This window comes from Belonocnema kinseyi, chromosome 9 (assembly GCF_010883055.1).
Source record: "Belonocnema kinseyi isolate 2016_QV_RU_SX_M_011 chromosome 9, B_treatae_v1, whole genome shotgun sequence".
Lineage (NCBI taxonomy): Eukaryota > Metazoa > Arthropoda > Insecta > Hymenoptera > Cynipidae > Belonocnema > Belonocnema kinseyi.
In genome coordinates, this window is record NC_046665.1 from 21,593,173 (window position 1) to 21,617,210 (window position 24,038).

The window sequence follows — 24,038 nt, forward strand, 5'->3', positions numbered from 1 at the left end:
AAACTTTCATTACTGTGCAGCACTTTTTAAATGTCTAAAATTTTAATTTCAAATGGCCAACAACCGAATACTTTCAACCATTGCCTTCCAATTAATATTGGGCCATCATCTATCTATTATGTAGCAATTAAGAAATTCCTGATTTCCATTAAATTGAACTTTTAGATTTTTAAACATTCCTATTGGATGCAATTCGACTTTACCGTAACATTTTTATTTAAATTCGGATTTTTGTAATTTACTATTAGGAAAAACTGTATTTTTATCACTTGTAGACATTACGGTTACAAAAGTATCAGAATCGACTTCCATAGTAACTATATTATTATTAATTTTTACATCGATATACATTGGTTCTGCAATTACTTTCTTTTCAAAATTAAAAATTCGATTACATTCTTTTGTTACCTGAAGCGGCTTAACTTTTATGAAAAGAAAATCATCGCCTGTATCTTCATCGCTGCAGGATCTTCTATCGCCTAACTCTTGCATGTTGTGCCCTTTGGGTCTCTCTCCGCGTTACGATGAAAGTTGATCGTTGCCCCTGTGGTGCTTGTCTCGGTTAAGATAAACATGCTCTTTCTATATATCCTTTTTTCTTACAGAAATTACATGTTTTCGAATTATGTTTGCAATCCTTCATAAAGTAGTTATTTTTTATGCCACAGCAGTAACATAAAATCTCTAGGCCTTGAATACCTTTGCTTTCTTGTTGATTGAATTGTAGAGTCATGAGCCGACCCTGGGCTTATCTCTTGTTTCTGATTATTTGTCCTCTGCTTGAACTTAATATCCTGTTTCCGGTTCTTACCTTGGTCAACTATTCCAAACATTTTCACCTCCGTTATGGAATCCGAATATACATTTGGGTTATCTGTCTGTTTCGCATTACTCACAGCCGTTTTCCTTGTGGTTGCTAGTTTGACCGCTTTGTCCAAAGTTAGATTTTCTTCACTGAATAGTGATACTCTAGTTCCATCATCGTGAATTCCACAAACGATTTGATCTATCAGCGCCATACTTAAATCTGCAAAATTGAAATACAATGGTAATTCTTTTAGTCTTGCAATAAATTCCTTGACTGTTACGGTAGGTGCCTGCTTTGCTTGGTGAAATTACATCTCTCCGTGCTTTTACAACGCTTAGGGTTAAAGTGATTTTTCATTTTCTCGACTATGTGCAAAGATATTTTGTCTTTATGTTTAGCTGGAGCACACAAATCGTGAATCAGTTTATAACATCCGCACCTACATTAGTTAAGAGCACTGGTACTTGTTTATTATCCGGTACGTCTCTGGCAACAAAATATAGTACCAACCTTTCGATATACGTGTCCCAAACATCTTTATCTACATTAAATTCAAACCTATCCATTTTTTTCGACATTTTTCTAATTCAAAGATTCACTATTTTTGGTAATATGCACCAATTTATTTTCACTTTAGCCACTCGATTCGTCTTTACTGTCTGTGTTCTCAGATTCTGTTTTACACCACTGTTTTGCACCACTGCTTACTTCCGTATTGACACTTTTACTCATTAAACTTCAGTCATTGTAATACCATTCAACAATTAAATAAACCCGACTATCCCATCTGCGCGCCAAATTGTCGTGTCTTTGTCTATTAAAGAAACCTAATCAATTAAACTATAAGCGTGTTTATTAATTAATGAAAGCTTACATAAGCACGTTTACAGGTCGCCTGTCGTAGGACAACTGAGTTCCCTCAGACGGACACTCATCCCTTCTCCATTCATACTTACATACGCTTATACACTCAAATATACTCCAGGATCCTATGTAGGTTCCTATATAGGAACCTATATAGGAACTTTCAGTAGGGATGTGCACGATATTATTATAAATTATGGCCAATTATGGCACGTTATTTTCGGCTGTCGTCTTACTTGTCATTTTTCCTATCGTTTATCCTATCGTTTTCTTATAGTCCTATCGTTTTCTTATTTGTGTTTGGAACATTTCCAGTAGAATGTCCTAAAGCGGCGTATATTTTACACGTTCAGCTGGATACAGGGTCTCATAAACAGCCCCATGCATGACCATAGGCGAACACCCTTGACGTCCTAAGTGATTTACAGGTTCAGGTAAGCACTCCCTCGGCGGTACATGATCACCTGCATGTTTCTATATGAGTCAGTGTCTCAATTTCTTATACTGACCCTGTAACTTTTTTACACAAGTTCTGGTCCTGGTTTCCGCAAATGAACTCATACAGGGGAAGTTACAGGATCCCATACAGGGGAAGTTACAGGATCCCATACAGGGTTTTCCAGCTGGGTCAAAAACAACCCAGTCATGAAAGTTTTTTAATATGCCACTAAATGGCTCATTTTATTGCAGCAGATACTAATTTCAAATAGAAAAGACATTTTTTATTTTAAATCAAAATCATTAATATTACGTAATATCATGTGATATTAAATCACATATCATTGATTGGCTAAAGGCTATTCTACTAAAAATTAGGAAAATGCTTGTTCACATATCAATTTGTATAAAAAATCTATCAATAGTAAAATAAGTATTATCAAAGCTCTAATTTATTAAGCATTGATTTACCCGCTAATGGAAATTTAATTTGTGTAGTTTTTATTGCAAAAAGAACTATGCACCCTATTTTTTATACCATAAGAACTTTGAAGCCTCCACGTAAAAAATTTGTCCTCAGGAAAGTAAGAAACTGAAAGCTTCTTCTCGGATACGAGAAGAGTTTATCGAATATTTTTGTATTTTCGTAAATCATCTGCAAATTTTGAGAAAAAAATAATGAACCTTCACAAACGCTTTATCACTTCTATTTCGTAAATAATTACAAACATATTACCAATAATTGATACGCAGTTCTCAGAGAACAAGCTGGCTCGACAAACCTTGTGTCGAAGCTTGTGAGTCAGAAATCTTTGAGGGTTCGAGGTAAATTTCGCATGGAAATAAGATTCACTATTTAATTTTTGTTTGGTATCCGAGACCTTGCTATAAGTTCGTGATTTTTTTACGGAAAGATTTTTTTCCATGTGCAATTATTAAAAAATGCTTACCGTTTTCGACTAATCACTGGGCTACCATAAATATCCTGGGATTGTGGGTGGGTGTGATGCACTGCTGGGTGATGTTCTAACCGTCGCTGTACAAAAGGAGAGTATCTTTCATTTTCACTAACTGGTTGAACAACACCCGGAGGATCGACATTTTCTCGCCGCCATGGCGAGTAATCCCTGGCAAAGGGACTCAATGATCTTGGCGCTGTTCGCCATCGATCTTTACTACTATCCCGCTCATCGTATCTGGTGTTGTATTGAGAATAAGGTTTGTTCCCAGTGTCTGCGTAATTGATGTCTTGTCTGTAAGGAAAATATGATCTGGCTTCTTGTTTAATCTGACCGCTAGTCCAACCCCGGCTCGATACGAAGTCCTTATTGCTCTCGACGAAATGCCTGTAGGGTGTGAAAGGCCGCTGCATGTTAGAATCGCCTTTGTCCTTAGTCATTTGTGGCGAAAAAGGTCTGGTAATTTCCTTTTGTTGCAAAGTATATGGACTATAATTCGAACTATTGTCGCTATTTAAAAAAGGAGACGTGTCGATGTATCCCTGTAGATGTGCCGTTTGTTTTAGAGAAATATGACCTGTGAATTGCTGATGTACCCCAACCAACCTGAAACCAAACAAGAATGAGTTCATATGCAAAGTAGAAAAAGTTAAATTTAAAATAAACTAAATTAGTGAAAAAAACAAGAGACTTAAAACGCACGTTTCCTAGAAAATTTCAGATTAGTGTCTATATGCAGGTTTATGCGCCTAAGAGGTATTAATCCGAGTTAGAGCGTTAGTCTACCTTTCATGCAATACAAACATGGATAGAGAGAAACTGTATAAAGCTGCTGTATCCTAAGCATTATCTAATGATATCGCATTCCGACGGGAAGCAGAAAAGATAAGCGTGAAATAATCTCAACTATAAGTTGACTCAAGTCGTTGCACTTCGCTTATGCACAGAGTGAAGAGAGGCAAGGAGGTCCTACGCATGGGGTGACAAAAACGACAATATTAAAATAAATAAAACGAATGCTTACCATGAGTGGGGGTTGAAAGGTGGGATGTGTAACAGGCGCGTACACAAACGAAAGAACTCAAAATGAAAATCGGGTAGTTTTTTGGATATATCTAAGGTATAGATTTTTAAACTTTTTTTTAAATTTTCAGTTACTCTTTTTAAGGAGGCGGTTTCTGGGGTAGGAGCTAGGGAGAGAGTATGCTACGTCGCGCTGCCTCCCTCAAGCTTATCGCTGCAACACAATTTGACACGCATACAAACATTTAATCCAAATATCGGTATAATTTAAATCTAAATTTCCATTCTTAACAATTATTCCTCGCTAGACAAGAAAATTAAAGTTCAGAATTTTCTGGGACACCATTCGGTCATTATACCTGGTTACCCTTAAACCAAACCAAACATTACAATATTAGTTGTTGATCGTGCTAAATGATTTAATTAATAATCTTTTTATTTTGTACAAATTGTCTATCTAGTATTATATTTAATTAATGTATTGTATTAACTTGGCATTAACATTCTTTAAGAGCATTTACTGTTTGCAATTTATGAAAAGAAAGTTCTTTCTTAATTAATATTTGTCACTGACAAGATTCTATTTATAAAGGCCAAGTCTAAACACCTGGATAGGTTGTACGTGCATGACTCGGTTGAGTCTAAACCTACGAAACTGGCAGCAGGCAGGGGTTGTATTCGGACGCATAGACACTACCGCTTAAAAAATATAATCACTGCAGAAAATTCTAAAGTGGAGAAAATACTTCATTCTATTATCTATTACAAGAAATCTTATTAATTACCGGATATGTACATTTTCGATCTCTTTTTTTTTATTTTAAGGCGAAAATTCTAAAGGAATTTAAAAAAAACAATGCATTTTTTTATTAGTAATTTGTTCAAAATTTAAATATAGATTCATCGTAAAGGTGTTTGCGTGCCAGCAATACCTGTCTCTTTGAGATAAGTAACTCCCTTAATTCTTTGAAACATATAACTAGCATTTAGTGATGGGGCATGTAGAAAAATTAAAGGTGGAGGTCTGGTTGAAGCCACGACGGGGACGATGGACGGAGATCCCGTCGGGGATTTTTGGGGCTAAACCCCCCTTCCCCTCATACAAGCAAAAACAAATACGAGTATATTTTAAATATTTAAAGTCAGTGATATTTTCAATTTTCGTCGTATATTTTCTTTTTGATTTTTCTGGAAGTAAATGCATATACACGTTTTCTGCCTCCTCCACGATTTCTGGTGGTATATTACCTTCACAATCACTATCATTCGAAATCATCTTTAATTTACTAATCAATATTTCTCATTGTCAAGGACGTAACAACTAGTGATAATGAACTAACAACTTGAACATTAGAGTGAATGTTAAACCTGATACTTGAACAAAAGCACAGATGTGCCTGAATATGAATGCTGTTTTTTAATTAGCTATCAGCAGTTTGTAAAGAACTGGACGATTTACTTCGCGCCAGGAGCATGGCATGATTATTATGATCACCTTTCGCCAAATTATCTTATTCAGATTTAAATAAAATATCAGAATTCATGAACTTTTTCGATTATATTCACATATATAAAATATTAAAGTGATATAAACATGTGTTTTTGTACTTTTAAATTAAACATATATAAATTTCGTGTAAAAGAAGGTCCAATCTATGATAATATTGGATAGATTTGTTATACTCACATTTATAATATGCACTGTGATTATGTATGCTTAAACTAGTAAAATGCCGATATCCAACACAAGGAATTTACCACAAAATAAAAAATTCTAAAACATTTCATAAAATTGTTACATTATGCGGGTTACACGTAAAGCGATCTTAAAGTTTATATTTTGACATCGAATGTTGACATGTCCATTTTGGTTATGTTAATACTTATGAGACTTTTGTCAAAACTTAAACACAACATTTTGGTGAAAGGCGATTAGCGCCACAGTTACACTGTTTCTCCGCTGAGTCAAACTGGGAACCAAAGTCCTATAGGCTCGAATGGCTGGCGTGACATACCCCTACTTCGCGCACTGCCGATTGCCAATAAAACAACCGCACCATAATTATTTTAGTAGTTTTGATATCTACACATAAAATTTTGCGAGAAAACATAGACTATTAGAGTTTAAATCTTTCTAAATACATGCATATACCTGCTGATGATAAAGCACTGAGAAGTGATGGGCCGATCATATAATGGTCCTATTGTATTCGTCACATACCGGGCATGCAGAATTGTTTACAGTACCTGGCCGCAACCAAACCGACTCCCTTTTTAGAATTTTCTTTAAATTATTAACACTTTTGTTTAATTTATGAATGTTCTCATTATACATATTTAAAATTATGACTTATATACTAATTTACTACATGGAAGTTGAAATAAAAAATTTGGTCTGTTTTGGCGTATCTCATTCCATTTACGAGATACGTTACATTCATTCCAATTTTAAACATCCAAAAGAAAAAGTTAGATGTCTGAAATAATCGAAATTCGTAGATTCTGAATTTCGAACGTACTTGTAGATAAGTTTTACTAACACTATAGTATACACTACTAACACACCTTTTAAAAGACGTTACAGGCTAGATTTATTGGGTGAAAATAGAGACCCTGTAGTAAGGGACGCGCCAAGCGGGCAGCTGACTGCGGGTTGGTCGAGCGAGAAGAGAGCGATACTTTCGTTGCAACAGCAGATACTGAACAGTTATTGAAATTTGCTATAGCTTCACGCTTCGGTACCTTCGATATACTTAGTGTTTGTCATGTTTGTTGCCATTTAAATACATCGCGCCTTCTACCGCTGGCTCCAACTTCCTTTCCAACTCCTTCCTTCACATAGCCTTTGGCGCGTCGCACATTACAAGGTCCCTAGGTGAAATAGCCGTTTAAAAATTTAAATTGACACTTGAAGGGAAACTCAGGTATAGAAAACTAGCGGTATAGGTAGTGCTGAAGAACAAGCACTGAATCAGGACTGACCAGTGCCGTTTCATTGCTTTTTCAGTGCGTTTTCATCGACAGGGACTTATGTTAAAATAAGGCCAGTCTTATCGGTCTTGATAGCTGAGTAAATAACCACCGCAGCGGCTGAAAATCAGTATTCGGCAACATCACGGTGATGATTATTATTACTAGATTATTCAAGGAGCGGAAAAGCCCGTGACTGTGTTTCAATACATTTTTGAATTTTTATTTTTAATGTAAATAATAATTTAATATTAGTAGTATATTAAACCACACAGGAATGAAGTTGAAATTCCTGCACTACGCGTCATGATACGCGAGGTATACTATTTTTTATTATTATAAACAATACAACCACGTTCCAGCAGACAGCGCGTTCTTCTAGCAGACAACCCGTTCTTTCAGTAGACAGCCCGTTGCGCGGTCATGTTTAACTTTTGTTCCTCCCTTCAGCGCCTCTTTCGGATACTCACAAAGCTTTGAATTTTCTCTTTCTCTCTCTCTCTTTCGCTTACTTTTATATGTGTAAGTTTCAAATATTTTTGATACCTGCTCCGACATTTAAAAGCACGAGGGAAGCGAGTGCTGTTGGTCGGGGACAGGCATCTAATACACATGAAAAGCAAAATATAATCATACTTTTTTAAATAGCTGATATCACTTTTTAACTTATATTCATTGGCACTTAAACAATACTGGTAAATTCCATGCAAGCATCTTCGAGGTTATACACAGTGGTCCCAACACGGGCACCTTGTGGTATTTGTGACATAGAAACGAATATTATAACAGACAATCCGTTCAATTTAATTTGGAAGAAATTTTACAAGAACCTCGACAAATTGCTTACAATATCAATGAAACCCTTAGCAGATTAAGAGATAATGATTTAAAAACACAAGACTACGATAACAGTGAACCATTACCATAAATAATCAAACAATTCAAGCCACTTGCTTTCCATTCAGTATGATCTAAACGTCATTTCAAATTATGATTTTAAAAACGCTAACATAGATGAAAGGTTCTCGGCAGAAATAAAACAAAAAATGAAATTCTGCAATCAAAAAAGAAGCCAAATCCAAAATTCGGGGCAAGTTTTACAAATTACCGAACTTAAAATCGAAGACAAAAATGAACAGAAGCGTAACAATAGTAACGAAGATAAAGACAATGCGAAGAATAATATGGATTCAAGGGAAAACAAAAATAGTCAAAAGGATAATCAAAACGGAAACCAAAACAACCAGGGTAAAAGACCATACAAAAATCGATTTCCATTTTCAACATTTGGATTCCCATTCCTACCTTTCCTAAACCAGTATCAAAAAAATTTCAGACCTTCTTTCAAACCTAAATTCCCACCTGGTTTCCAATCAAATTCTCAACCCAGATTCCAATCTAACTTGCAACTCAGATTCACAAATAATTGACCAAGATACCACCAATACAACCCCTACTACCAGATGTTACCAAAACCAAATGACTTTAGGCTCAGATCAGCGTTTAAGTAACCTAATGATTGAATTTCCTGCAGAAAAAACAGAAAAAAATTCAGGGGATAATAATAACGAACAAAAATCAAACTTCGAAAGTAAAAATAATAAACCGGGTAACAATGCTAACAAAGACTTTCAAGACAAAACAAACAATAATTCATATAAAAAGCAGGACTCCAATACAAAAACAAATGAGGACATCAAAAGTTTTAATTGTTCTAATTGTGGGTTAATGGGACAGTTTAAAAGAGAATGCCCTTATTACACATACAACCAGGGAAACTGGAAGGGCGGGTACTAGGTACAAAAATAATACAACCTAGCACCAAAACGCCGGAAATCTTAAATTCGGATAATGATGAAATAGCGAAAACACGTTTTCATGTAATGACAAAATTCGAGGGTAATCTATTTTGAATTCTAGTCAAAACCGGTGCCACGCATTCATACGCGGTTAAAGAATTTCTGGAAAAATTCCAAAATTTCAATTTTAAAACTAGTTTCGCGCAAATTAACAGTCACAAACGGAGAAACCGTCCTTATAATTGGACAGGCAGTAGTTCCAATTATGATAGGAAAGAAAGTAAAACACATTATGTTCAGGTTGGTCCTCAAATTAAAATCCGTAGGCATTTTAGGTACAGATATGCTAAAAGCTATGCGGATGACCCTAAGCTATGACTCAGAAACCTGGTGGCTACCAGGGAGTCCCCCAACCCGCTATCCTATGGAAGCTTATCCGAACGCACTACCCATCCCAATAACCGAGGTTCGAACCGAAAATAAACCTGACACTTTATTAGAAAAAGAAAATAGGGGGCTTAGAAACGAGAAAACTAGGAATACAGAATTGATTAAAAACGAAGGAAACAATAATAAGGATAGGAAACCGAAATTCGGAGTTAGTATTAATATGAAAAGTACAAGGAAACTTAAAAAAAGTATTCCAAAAGTTAAAGATAGCGATATCCCCCTAGTACCTATCCATTCTAACCAATCCCAAAAAACAAAAAATGCCCAAAATCCAGTAACACCAGAGTTCACGAATTTACGAATCTTTAGAAGATAACGAGATATCTGAAATCGATAATAGAAAACAATGGGTTAGTTTTAAAAATAAAGTGATTAAATTAGATAACATTTCGGATAGTTCAGGAAAAATCGAAGAAGAAAAAAATTGTTTAACAGAAATTTGTTAAGATATTATCAAGCTCAACAAAAGCCAACAATCACAATTAGAAAAACTTTTAGAAGATAAAATAAAAGTTTACCAGGGAAAAGTACATAGGGCGACTCATTTAACGAAACACAAAATTGACGCCCGATCCCATTAAAGAGTGATATTATCACGTGAGCCCAAAAATTAAGGAAATAATTTATCAGGCAGTTGATAAATTATTAGAACAAGATATAATAGAACCCTCTTGTTCAGATTGGTCAAATCCTATAGTGATAATCAAAAAACCAGGTAAAGGTTAACAGTAGCTTTTTAGTAGCTTTTTAGAAAGGTTAACAATATTACAAAAAAAGGACACCTACCCAATCCCACTTATGACAGAAATGTTGGACAATTTAAGATCAGCGAAATTTATTTTGAAAATCGATTTAAAACTAGCTTAATTACAAATTACATTAGAAGAAAGTTAAAAACCAATCACAGCATTCACAGTCCCTGGAAAGGGGATGTATCAATTGAAAAGGATGATATTTGGTTTGACCAATGGTCCATCTACTTTTCAGAGACTTATGGACAAAATTATCACTCCAGACTTGAATCCAACCAATCTTAGAATTACCTAAATCTAGAAACATTGAACAATTGCAGGGCATAATAGGGATAGAAAGTTGGTGTAGAAAATTTATCCCATACTTTGCCGAAACAATAGAACCGATGAACAGATTGCTTAAAAAAAGATAAACAATGGGATTGGGGATAAAAACAAGATGAGGCTTTCCAAAACATTAAAGACATTTTAACTTCAGCACCCATTTGAACCTGTACAGATTTTGTACAGCCCTTTCAACTTGAAACTGACGCGAGTAACACAGGGCTGAAAGCAGTACTTACAGAAACAGTTGATGGTGTTGATTACGTTATAGCATACGCGAGCAGAAGCTTAAACGGTGAAGAATCTCGGTACTCGGCATCCGAAAAAGAATGCCTAGGGGTAGTTTGGGCCATACGAAAATTTAGGCCATATTTAGAGGGCTATAATTTTAAAGTAATCACGGACCACTTAGCGCTAAAGTGACTCCATAACCTGAAAAACCCCACTGGCCGATTAGCCAGATGAGCATTAGAACTCCTTGAGTACGATTACGAAGTCATATATCGCAAGGGTAGCTCAAATCTTATCCCTGATGCTGTGTCGAGATCAGGAGAACCAGTAAAAAGCGTCGCGTTTGCATTGGCTTGTAGTGCAGAATACCCAAAAGGGGAAATAGATGACAAAACAGACGAATGGTACTGAACAAAAATCAGAAAACAAATATACAAAACAATTGTAGATACAGCAGATCTATGCTGAAATACTGATTGAAAATTAACACGGTCGAAGAAGAAAAAAAAGTTTTGGATCTGCTGTATCTACAATTGTTTTGTATATTTGTAATTACAAGGTCAGCAACGTACTGGTAATAATGGGATACCTGTATTATATTTCGACAAATTATGGTGAAAACGTGAGAAGTAGCATGGACAAATGGATTAAATTCCAACGTCGACTCGTCCTTCTGAAAGAACAATATATGTATATCGACTCTTGAGAAAGACCCGCAGTGTTGGTCAAAACGTTGAGGATTTTTGAAATAAATAAATATGTTTTTTTACATGTTATTTCGGATGTTTTTATTTTGACTTCATCATTGATCGTAAGACGGAATATATTTCTGAATTTAGCTGAAATACTGATTGAAAAATCAGACAAGTTAAAAAAAGACCGGAAGAACACGAAAAATGGCGAATCAGAGATTCGCAACTCTATTTTTACAGAACCGACCCACTACAATCTACCCTCTTACCAGACTCTAACCCATGGAAACTCGTCATACCTAAAAAATTACGAACTCAAGTTCTAAAAGAAAACCATGACGACATAAAAGCAGGACATTTAGGTTCCGAAAAAACGCATGCGAGAATATAGAACGATATAGAGTTCCAAAGCGTGGACAAATGCACAGACAGATTAAGAAGGCTACATATTATTAGGTGCGCAGCTAAGTTCCCGCTGTTTTCTAATAGATGGCTCCACCAGTACGTGCTGGTCGATTTTTACATTCGAAACGCCATGAACCAAGCTTAGACATATGGTAAGAAAACCATCTTGACACATTAGTGATTTTATTGTGTGTTATATACTTTTGGTTGTGTTCAAATGTCTCATTTCGTGCCAAATAATCGTCATATGCGGGAAGTGTTGATGCGCGAATATACGGCGAAGCCGACGACGTAGAAGCATGACCGGGCAGTCCCAATGACTTTCTTCTCTTGGGTTGCTATAATCAATCCAATTTTCATCACCCGTCACGACGGGATGAAGAAAACCCTTTCTTTTTTCCGATGAAACAGTTTTTGACAGACGAAAAACGACGCTCAAATGGCACAAAATGGCACAAATCATGAGGAACTCAAGTTCCTTGTTTTTTAATAATTCCCAACGCATGCATTCGTTTGGAAATGGCTTGGCGGGTATCTATTAACGCTGAAGCAAGCTATTCTTGCGTTTAGTACTGATCCTCATTGAGCAATGCTTCCAATTCAGCGTCTTTGAAGGTTTTTGGCATTTCTTCACGCGGACAGTAGTCAAAATTGAAATCATCGTCTTTAAAGCGACGGGACTAGACACGGTACGTTTTTTCACTTAGAGCAGCATCTCCGCAAACTTTTTGGTGCTCTCGATCCGCTTCAGCCGCCGTTTTCTTTGAATGAAAGAAGAAAATCAACACTTCCCGAAAATAACGATTATTTGGCACAAAATCAAACATTTTCACAAAACCAAAAGTATATGACGCCAAAATAGAATCATTAATGTGTCAACACGGCTTTTTTACCATATGTCTAAGCTTGGTTCATGATGTTTTGAATGTCAAAATGACCAGCACTTACTGCTGGAGCCGTCTATTGGCAAACAGCAGGAATTTAGTTGCGCACCTAATATAAAAGAAGAAGTCCAGACAAATTTAGACGCCCTACCGAAAGAAATCTCTGAGTATATTCTAAAGATTCTCTAGGGTCAGAGAAGCTCAGAGAAATTCTCCGCAGGCACTCAGGTAGATATAAGAGGTGTGTTCAAGAAGTAAAGTGACTTTTCAATTTTCGCGGGCTACGTACATTCAAGTTTTAAATTTTTTGTTTTTTTTTTTGTGTTGGTAGACTCGTCACGATCATATGTTCACAGTTTTGACTATATAGCTCGTGTTGTTTTTCTGGCAGAGGCGTAAAATTTTGTGTGAAAAATGGAATCCAGTGCTCTAAGACTCTTGAAATGTTGACAGTTGCATTCGGTGAATCTACTCTGAGTAAGAAAAATGTGTATAAGTGGTACAAGCTGTTCCAAGAAGGCCGAGAGGATGTCAAAGACGAACCTCGCCCTGGACGTCCCAGCACGTCAACAACAGATGAAAACGTTCAAGCAGTGGAAGAAATGGTATTGAAAAATCGCCGAATTACCATCAGAGAAGTTGCTGAAGATGTTGGCATATCGGTTGGCTCATGCCATGCAAAAAACGTCCGGAACTTTGGAAAAACAATTCGTGGCTTTTGCATCACGATAATGCACCTGCTCATTCATCGTTGCTTGTGAAAGATTGTCTGACCAAAAACAGAACCACAGTCATGCCTCAGCCTCCATATTCACCGGATTTGGCCCCCAGTGACTTCTTTCTTTTCCCAAAACTGAAGAGACCCATGAAAGGACATCGATTTTTAACGATTGAGGAGATAAAAACTGCATCGCTCAAAGAACTCAAGGCTATACCACAAAATGATCATCAGAAATGTTTCGATGATTGGAAAAAGCGTTGGCACAAGTGTATTATATCTGAGGGGGATTACTTTGAAGGGGACAGCATAAATATTGAGGAATAAATGAATATTTTTTGAGAAAACCATAAAGTCACCTTATTTTTTGAATGCACCTCGTATTCAAAGATCCAGGTAGTTCTTTTAAATGTTTTAGTGGCTTTAAAATGTTCTTTCCGAAATTGAAATAGAAATACGATCATAAATAAAAATCAGAGACGCTGAAATTGAAATAAGAATTCGATCATAAATAACAAGCAGAGGGGCTATATCAATAGAGTAGCCGACACTCAAGGGTCCTTTGTTAAGCTTTCGGATTAAAATTTAGAAGTAGATTTTTTTTATTTCATAGTTAACAGCCTAAAACATAATAATTCGGAATCTACGGGTTTCGATGATTTCAGATATCTACCTTTTTTTTAAATGCTTAAAATTGGAATAAATACGACGTTTCTCGTAAATGGAATAAGATACACCAAAAAAGACAACATTTTTTAATCCAATTAGAAAATTGTATATTAGTATATAAGTTATAATTATAAATAAGTATAATGAGAAAATTCATTAATTAAAAAAAGTGTTAATAATTTGAAGAGAAATTTAAAAAGGGAGTCGGATTAGCGACGGCCAACTACTGTAAATAACTCTGCCCGCCCGGTAAGTGACGAGTACGAAAGGAACATTATATTACCGTCGCACCACTCTCAAAAAGATCACTAAAAGGACCTTGAAAAGGACCCTAATCTCATAGACTATCTCCGAGACTAAATTGTTTCAAATCGACTCAGCTTATAGTCTACAATGGGCCAGGCTATTTCGCTAGAGAATACTCAGAGATTTCTATCGGTAGGGCGTACCTAATAAAAGACAAGCGAACAGTTATAATTTAAGAAGAAGACCTATAAAATTCAAAATAGGAGACAGGGTCCTAAAAAAGGCAATCAAACTGTCTAATAAAGCGAATAAAAAGACAGGTAAGTTATAAGACCAATACGAAGGCCCATTTATCATTAAAAAGAAAATCTCCCCAACAATCTACGAACTAAAAAACCATAAATGAAAAAGCATAGACAAATGGAACGTTAACAATTTGGAATTAAACAGCTTAAATACAGGTAGTGGTACTTAACTTAGGGAAAATAAAAAAAATTTAACCAGAAAACTTAAACTTAAAAAATGGCAAAAAGGCAAAGTATCAATAGTATTAAGATAAAAAACTGACTTATAACTCTAAACTAAAAAATCGACTTAATCCACCTGAGGTACTCTGACTCATTAGATATTAAGAACAAATTAGACAATACCGATATTTACTTTCAGATAATGGATTCCACGAACAAGTGCTGGTACTGCCAGAACGCAATTTTGCAAGAAACAATGAGCATCCATCTGCATAACTGCCAAGCCATAAAACGGCCAAACCTAAGAAAGGCCAGAATACCGGAAGCGGAAATCAAATACCGTCCCCACCGCCACATTAGAAAACTTCTTAAAGATGCCAACAACAGCGAGACCCCTTCATCGCAAGGAAACTGTTGGAGTAGAGGAGCAGGCAGGCGCGGATGCAGAGGAGGGCAATCGTCCTCCCTGAGCTTGCGAAATAATACGTATAAGGCGTTATGTAAGGTTCACAGTCGACTACCGACTACCGTTTAGTCTGGAATTCGTGGAGAAAGCAAAAGATTTCAATCGAAAATTACAACTACATTTTAACCACCAAGCGAGGGAACTGGAGAGAAAAGAGATGCAAAAACAACAGGATAGAGAACGGGAAAAACAACACGAAAAGGACATACGAAGGATAAACATGGTCACAATGCATTAGAAATATCAGTTGATAGAAACCTGGCGCCCCCTACTCGCCCTTATACTCGCGATGGCCATATTATTGATATATAAATATATAATTTTAAATCCACGATTTGATCCGGACTTGGTCGGTGTGGAAACTTCTGCACCACCGATAATGACAGACATGAGGTAAATGGGTAAATGAGAGTGGCCTCTCAACCCTTCACATGGGTGGGTCGCGTGGCCATCGTAGGTATACAGCACGCACACAATCTGATATCGGTTTTGACTCAGGCAGATTTAGAATTCAGATGGTTGGTATTTTACCCATGAATGCACGACTCGAACTTCGGTTTTCTCAGATTTTCTGCTACACGATGATTGACGATCTGAAAGCTTCGGAAAACTTCGGTGTTCTACTATTTATATCTCGATCCCCATTTGAAAGAAATTGAAGAAATTGGCGATTTTGATGTTTCGCGCGATTTTTAATTTCATGCATGCTTTGATTTTGAGGTTATGTTTTTCAGGTGTATATAATATGGATATTATTACTATTATACCTCTGATTGTATATATTATTAATGTTAATATTAATGACAAGTTGTCTAACTTTTAATACAAATAAGTAAACTTTCAACTAAAACAATTAGTTTTCTGCAAAGAAATAAAATTTCGAATAAAATAAATGGATTAAAAAAATTAAATGTTTTCAACAAAATATTTAATTTTCATCCAAAAAGCTGAATTGTATACTAAAAAGAAGCACTTTTAATCAAATACATGAACTTTGCACCAAAGAAATTTATTTTCTACCTAGACTAATTTTCGATACAAAAATCATCAACCAAAAAAAATCTACATTTTTAAATTCCGAATCGCTTTCAATTATTAAAATTAATTAAAAATTCCTTGGAATCTTTTAAAACATCCTAAAATATTTTAAATCCTTTAAAATTTCTTGAAACTTTTCAAACCTCTTGAAAATTTCTTGCAATATTAAAAATAACCTGAAATATTTCAAATCCTTCAAAATCTTATACTAACTTACTGAAATCAATGGAACATTCCTTGGAATCTATTAAAATTTCCTATGATATAGCAAATCCTTTAAAATCTCATATTAAATTACTGTAATCAATTAAAAATTCCTTGGAACGTTTTAAAATACTCTAAATATTTCGAACCCTTTAAGATCGTTTAAAATCCCTTGGAAATTTCCATAGCTCTTGAAAGTTCCTTGACATTTTAAACATACCGTAAAATATTTCAAATCTTTGAAAATAGCATACTACATTCTTGAAATCAATTGAAAATTCCTTGGAATCTGTTAAATAGACTAAAATATATCAAATCTTTCAAAATCTCATATTAAATTACCGTAACCATTTAGAAATTTCTTTGAAAACTATTAAATACTCTCAAATATTGCAATTCCTTCCAAATATTTTGACATACCTTGAACTGCATGAAAAGATTTTTAAACTACTTTTGCATTTTTTTAAAATAAACTTGAAATTTTCTAAAGCTTTAGATTGAAATTTAGAAAAGATAGAAATTTTAAAACGTAAAATATTGAAATATTTTTAAATTAGTTAAAATATTAAATTAAAGTTTTACTACAAATTACCATTGAGTTGAAAATTATTCATATTTCATAATTGAAAATTTTTAAAGATTAAATTTCGAAAGCTTTGAATTTTTATTTATCCTATTTTCAAAACGCTAATCTACTAACATTTCAATATTTAACGTTTTTAAATTTTTCTGTTTTCTAAATTTCAATCAGAAGCTTTTAAAAAATTTGAAGGGATTTCAAAAGATTTTAAATATGTGAGGAAGTTTTAAAAGACGTTAAGGAATTTCCAACCCTCATTTACAGAAATTGATAGATTTATAGCGAGAGGTAATTACTGTAGTGTATTTTTTTATGTGTACTGTTTTGTCCAGTGAAAAAATTTGCTCAATAAAGCTATTCACTTAATTCTTATTATGAAAAGTTATTTTTGATGATGTCAAGGTGTTTTAAAAGATTTTAAAGGTTTCGAAATATTTAGAGTATTTTAAAAGGTTTCAAGAAATTTTCAATTGATTACAGTAATTTAATATGAGATTTTAAAGGATTTGAAATATTGTAGGATGTTTTAAAACATTCCAAGGAATTTTTAATTCATTTCAATAATTTAAAGCAATTTCGAAGATTTTTAACGATTTTTTCAACTTTTCTGGTTAAAAGTGGAACTACTTTGTTAAAAATCTAGTTTTTTTGTTCATGATCTATCAATTTAGTTTAAAAAATTTGTTTTCTGAAAATGTAACTATTTTGTAAATTTTTTTTGTTATTCCCGTGTGGAAAAATGAAGAAAGCCCCCGTCAGGGTTCAAATGGATTGTCCTCATGCCTTGTGGAATCCATGAGGGCTATCCAGGCGTGATTCCTTATGGCAACGACATGCTCATCCATAGGGGCCCAACGTGCGCTTCCCTCATGGATCCCTCATGGTTGCCACCATGAAAGCCCTCTTGGTTTTTTTGCCACTGCTGGCACCTGTACTGGCATATCTCTGGGATAACACTATCTTGTACTGGGCTGTCAGTGTTAGGCCAGCACTGGATATCGCTACTGGCACAGTACTACCACAATAGGAAATTCGACTTGGGCGAAGTACTGCGTCAATGCTAACTAGTACCATACTGCTATACTCTAACGATATGACAAAAAAGGTATTAAAAAATAAATATTAATTGATTGCGAGTATTTTGACTGCAAATATTAATAGTCCTGTTAAGAGTGAATAAATATATTACATTTTAAAACATTATATTACAAATACAATTTCTAACGCTACGGGGTATCAAACCTACATATCTATAACTAAATTTATCGCCTAGCAGTTGGGAGTGCTAACCACTGCGCTAAACCGACAAGTTGAAACTCGGTGAAAAAGCCATCCTCATAAGTTACAGTTCAGAAAAGTTGAAGTGACAAATTTTAAGTGCTCTTTTTCTAATTATTTATTATTATACGACGTTATCTAAAAGTAAAATACACGAACTGTTAAAAGGAACATCAATAAAATAATTATTTAATAAATAATTTAAATCGATTGCTATTTTTCTTCGCGTAATATTTCGTAATATTCTATTTTCGACAGAAACTTTCATCTTTTGAATTAAAAACTCCTTTTTTAATTTGAAAATTTTTACTATTAAATTCCGCGTTCGAAATTAATCTCATTTCTTTAAATATTCAACAAAGTAGTTGAATTTGTAAACAAAAGAGATAATTTCTTAACCCAGAATTTGATAGTAAAAATTTTCAAATTAAAAATAGAGTTCTTAACTTAAAATATGAAACCTTCTGTCGAAAATGGAATAATGTTCAAGAAAATAGTTAAATTTTTAAACAGCAAGTTACATTTTTATCCAAAAAGCTGAATTGTATACTAAAAAAGGCATTTCAAATAAAATAGTGAAATTTGCACAGAATAAATTTATTTTCCTCTAAGTCTAATTTTCTAGACAAAAAATTAATGTTTAATCATAGTTAAAATTCGACAAAAAAGATTAATTTTTAAATAGTTGATTTTCCTCTAAACTTTAGCGTACTTCTTGGTGTTGAAAAATATCGGCTATAATTTCCGGTTTTTCCAGACAGTGGCCACTCGGCTTTAACTTGTGCAGTTCTTTAATTTTTGGTCACTTAAAATATCTGGCTGACTTTCTTTTTTTTTTAAGTCAAATACTTAGGAGTTGATTTTGATAATCCAATGATTTTTCGATCGCAACTGGAATGATAATTCTGAAAAAAAACCTGAAAACAATGATGACAAGAGTAGAGCTGAAAGGCAAACATAGAAACATAACCTATAATTCATTGAGGCATTTGCATATTTGCTTAATCTGGCATTAAATTTAACCAACTATGGATAATAATTGTAGCACAAATAGACACAATGTACAAACGGATTTTAAGGTCAAATACTGGACAGTTAAAAAACACAAAATTGGCTCATTTATTTCTCAGATTGTAGCTGTCAAAAATAGTTTGCTTTTCGATCGAATAGTTTTACTCGGGGTAAATACTAACCATCTGAACTGAATTCCAAATCTGCCTTAGTCAAAGCCGATATCAGGTTTTGTGCGTGCGGTATACCTACGATATCCACTCGACGCACACATGTAGAGGGTTGAGAGGCCATTGTCGGTGGTGCAGAACTTTGCACACCAACCGAATCCTGGATCAAATCGTGGATTTAAAACGATATATATGCATATACAGTAAGGATGTTTACTATGTAGTCATAGGGAATATAATTGTATAAACTCTAGCATACAACGCAACCCGTCTTGCATTTGTGTGATGCAAAAAAGTACTATATAGGCGATTTTAATTCGGTTTCCAAATCTCCCGCGCTCGAGATCTTGCGCCGATTGCTCAAAGGTTTCGAGACAGAAGACGTGCACAAAATATACGTATAACCAAATTCGGGAACAAGGTTATGTTACCCTGGATTCACCACGCATTTCAAATAAATAATTAGTTACGAATTAAAAAAAAATGTAACACAGCATTAAAATTGTTCATAAATACAGCCGGGACGTGCATTAAGTTCTTTCTTAAAAATTGGAGTTGGTTTTCACTAATGTAACGGTACGTGAGTGATATTTGACGTTTGACAAGTGTCAAAATCGTTTTGTACTTCGATCTTATATAATTAAATAAAGTCAATATCGGCAGGTTGTACGTAATTAATTGGTGATAAAATCTGTTATTTTACTTATTGAATAAAATCTGGGAATCAAACGCTTTTGACTATCTGCAACGAAAATTGTAATCCGTATTATAAAAATTCTAGACGTCGACAGTGCGCACGTGTCAGGATTTTACGTCATTTCCGTTTTTTTCAAACAGTTTTGTGTAGAAATATATGGAAAATATTATAAATAAAAATAACAACGAAAAATAAATGTGTAAATAAATCAGAGTTTAAAGAAAACAAATTTTTATGTCTATTCAGAAAAAAAGTGCGAAAAGTATGGCGAGCAAGCGACGCCTATCGTCTTTAAAAAATGTTTTGAAATCCGGAAAAAATCACGGAAGATGATGTTCCAGGAGCAAAATTAGTGCACAAATCGGTGGAAGAGTGCAGTGTTAAACAGCTTAAATGATGGATAAAATATAGGAAACGATCTTTAAGAGGAAAAAAAGTGATTTAGTAGAAAGGTTAGTTGAGGTTGTGCTTGGCAGGTATTAATATTTTCTTTCTTTGCTAACATTTGCTTACATATTAAATGAAGCATTGTTATCGGGGTTTTGAACCTCCCAAATTTTTTTATAAAAATAAAATCTATTTAATACTTTCACTTGAGTACGCAAAACTATTATATTTATGTATTTATAACCAGTTTATATGAAAGAAGGAAAATTTGTTAGTACATTCCTTGTACCAGGTAATCACTAACAAATGGCTTTTTACTGTATAAACTTGAAAAAGAGAAGTAGAAAATATAATATTGTGTTACTTTATATTTGTATGAATAATAAATATTTACTCAAACAAAGTTCTGAACTGCAAATCTTGTATAAAAGAAAATATTTATACCTGCCATACAAAACCTCAACTAACCTTTCCACTAAATCACGTTTTTTTCATTTTAATGGTGGTTTTCTACATTTAGGACATCGTTTCAACTGTGCTTTTCTACTGATTCGTGCACTAATTTTTCACCTGGAACATCATCTTCCGTGAGTTTCGCCGAATTTTTAAGATTTTAAAACATTTGGAAGATTTGAAAAGGTTTCAAAACATTTTAAAAGATTTTTTTACTAATTATATATTTCAAATAATTCAATGATTTCAATAAATAAAAAAGATTTCTCAAACAAAGATTCAAGACAAATTTCCCAAAGAAACCACGCCCCGAGAATTTTTGTGAACACATTCTAATATTGTGTTACATTGTTTTTAATTCGTAACTAATTATTTATTTGAAATGCGCGGTGAATCCTGGGGAAGATATCCTTTCTTGAGAATTTAGTTATACGTATATTTTGCGCAAGTCTTCAGAATCTCGAAGCCTTTGACCAATCAGCGCAAGATCTCGAACGCGGAAGATTTGGAAACCGAATTAAAATCGCCTATATAGTACTTTTTTGCATTACACAAATGCAAAACGGGTTGGATTGTATGCTAGAGTTTATATAATTATATTCCCTATGACTACACAGTAAATAATAGTCAATAATATGGTCATAACGGGTATAAGGGCGAGTAGGGGGCGCCAGGTTTCTATCAACTGATATTTCTAATGCATTGTGACTCTATTTTTCTGTGCCAGGATGCACAAAAAATAAAATAAAAATAAAATAAAACTCCATTCACACACGGCTCTAAACAAAAAAACCTTTTTTTTAAATTAAATGTTACAGAAACCGATAACCATCGAGGATAACAATAACCGAAAAATCATCGAAAGCACTGCATCTCTTAAAAACAGACTACCTACACCAATTTACATCACACACGGCTCCTTTTGCAACGACATACCCTTCAGGTACCGAAATAACTATTCAAATCCAGACGACAACGAAAAAACGTTCACACAATGGCGTTGGGAATATATGAACAGAAGAATTCAAAACCTACTGGATATTAACACTATTAACACTAACCCAAAAAGAAAAACAAGAGATGATACGTTAGAATTAGACTTACACATAGGCCACCAAACAGTAACAAAACTGGACAGGGAACTAGATCAGGTCTCAGTTATAAACCCGAACCCCCGTGGAGGAGCGGGGTGTATCAGAATTGCTACAATAAGATGGCGCTCGTGACGGCCCTGCACGAAAGGGTTACCGGGCCGTATCCAAGCCGAGGCGAAAATCTCCGAGGGGTCCCGAAGCGTCGGGCAGCGCACATACCATTGTTGGCTGATTCAGCCGTATTATGGGCTCAGATTGGAACCCTGTTCTTGATCCGCTTTTCTCTCGCGAGTGCCTACGGGTATCCTCTCACCCTGGGAATTATTCGTCTCCCTCAAGACCAAGTTGCCTCAACGCCAACCAGGAAGGGCCTCTACTCACAGATCCATTTCTCAGACCAGGGTCAACTCCTCAGTTCCGGAATATCCGCCCTAAACTGCCGGTCAATACTTGCCAAGGATTACCGGCTAAAGTACGACGACTGTAAGTGGTAATAAAGTTCTTTTACCTTTCATAATACGATTGTCTCATTGTGTCGTAACCCTTACTTTGGCACCCCAAAATTCGTACTTCCCTCCTTGGTCTTACCTCCGTAACAACTGGTTATACGTAAAAACAAGAGCGACAGCGTTAAGCAACTCTATTAGCTGCCATAGTCTCATGCGTCGGCGTGCACGATAAAACTTTTTACTCCCGCTGTTACAGACGAGCGGATCTGTGTACAACCCTAACGGGATCTTTCCTCCGGTCGGCTATCTTTTAAAGTCAAGTTTTGTCCACGCAAATGCAAACATGCAAAAATCGGAAGCCTGTACTGTTACTTTTTCCAATAAATTTAACTTAATACAACTTGAAAATGTGCATAATATTATACCAGGAACAAGAAAGAAGAAATTTGGATGTGAAATGTGCGAGAAACAGTTTTCTGCTCGTAAAACTTTAGTGAAACATATCAAATTGTTTCATTCATCGGAAGACGAACCTGTACTAGAGAAGTTATCAGCTTCAAATCTGTTTTTAAAGTAAGCCGAAAGTAAAGAATATTTTAAATTTCAAATAATTTTTCCATTTAAGACAGCAAATTATATAGACAAACTTGGTTTCTTGGACGCTATAGCTATCTTGAGTTTTAATCTATACATTAAACTTGCTTCAATTATTTGGACAATATTTTTTGTAATTATTATCGCTTCTTACCAATTTTGTGAAACTGGTTAAATTTTAATAAATCGTGGATTACTTTCCGAAGAAAAACATTTCCTACAACTTTACTGTTTTCAAGTAAAAAAACAACAACTAAATAATCTTCAAATATAATTATTTTTTACAACAACGTTATCTTTATGTTATTATTCTTATGAACGTAGAAAAACTATTTTCTTTTAATAGATTTTATTTTCGGCACAATTACCTTAACAAAAATGTTTATTTATAAGGGGCTAATCATATATCGATTACGTAGAAAAAATGTGTCTATACATTTTTTAATTTAGTGCAAAACAAGTGACAGTTTAATGTACAGACATATGAATGAGGTCCATGAAATGAAACATAATTATCGTACAAGGCCGAAAATAAGGTGCCTTAAGTGCAATACATCGTACAGAGTGTATCAAGATCTACACGACCATATCTTTCTGCTTGCCATAATGTTAACATGGAAACTGAAATTCTACACTTTAAATATATAGAAGGTACGACTTTTGTTTTATATATGTATTGCATCGTTTCAAAAACTGAAAAAAATAATTGCAGCAGTAGGTATATTTAAATCGTTTCGCGAGTTCATTATAAATAATGTTTGTTCTTAGTCCTTGTATATACGTAAATATTTAAACATAGTACTATTACTATGTAAAATAAAATACATTTTTCTCATTCATGAAAGTAACTTTAATGAAGAATAATTAATTACTTAATGGGATAAGTTTCTACAGATTTAAATAATAACCTTAATTTAG

General features: G+C 34.4%; 1 protein-coding gene across 4 annotated transcripts in view; it reads right to left on the bottom strand.

Moving 5' to 3' along the window:
- Window positions 1-24,038, bottom strand: part of LOC117179548 (dual specificity mitogen-activated protein kinase kinase 7-like) — a 250,545-nt gene that overhangs the window by 55,223 nt on the left and 171,284 nt on the right. For all 4 annotated transcript variants that reach the window (XM_033371459.1, XM_033371458.1, XM_033371461.1 and 1 more), the window contains one exon: window positions 3,061-3,675. In XM_033371459.1, the coding sequence (XP_033227350.1) occupies window positions 3,061-3,675 (615 nt within the window). The remainder of the gene's footprint in view (window positions 1-3,060; window positions 3,676-24,038) is intronic.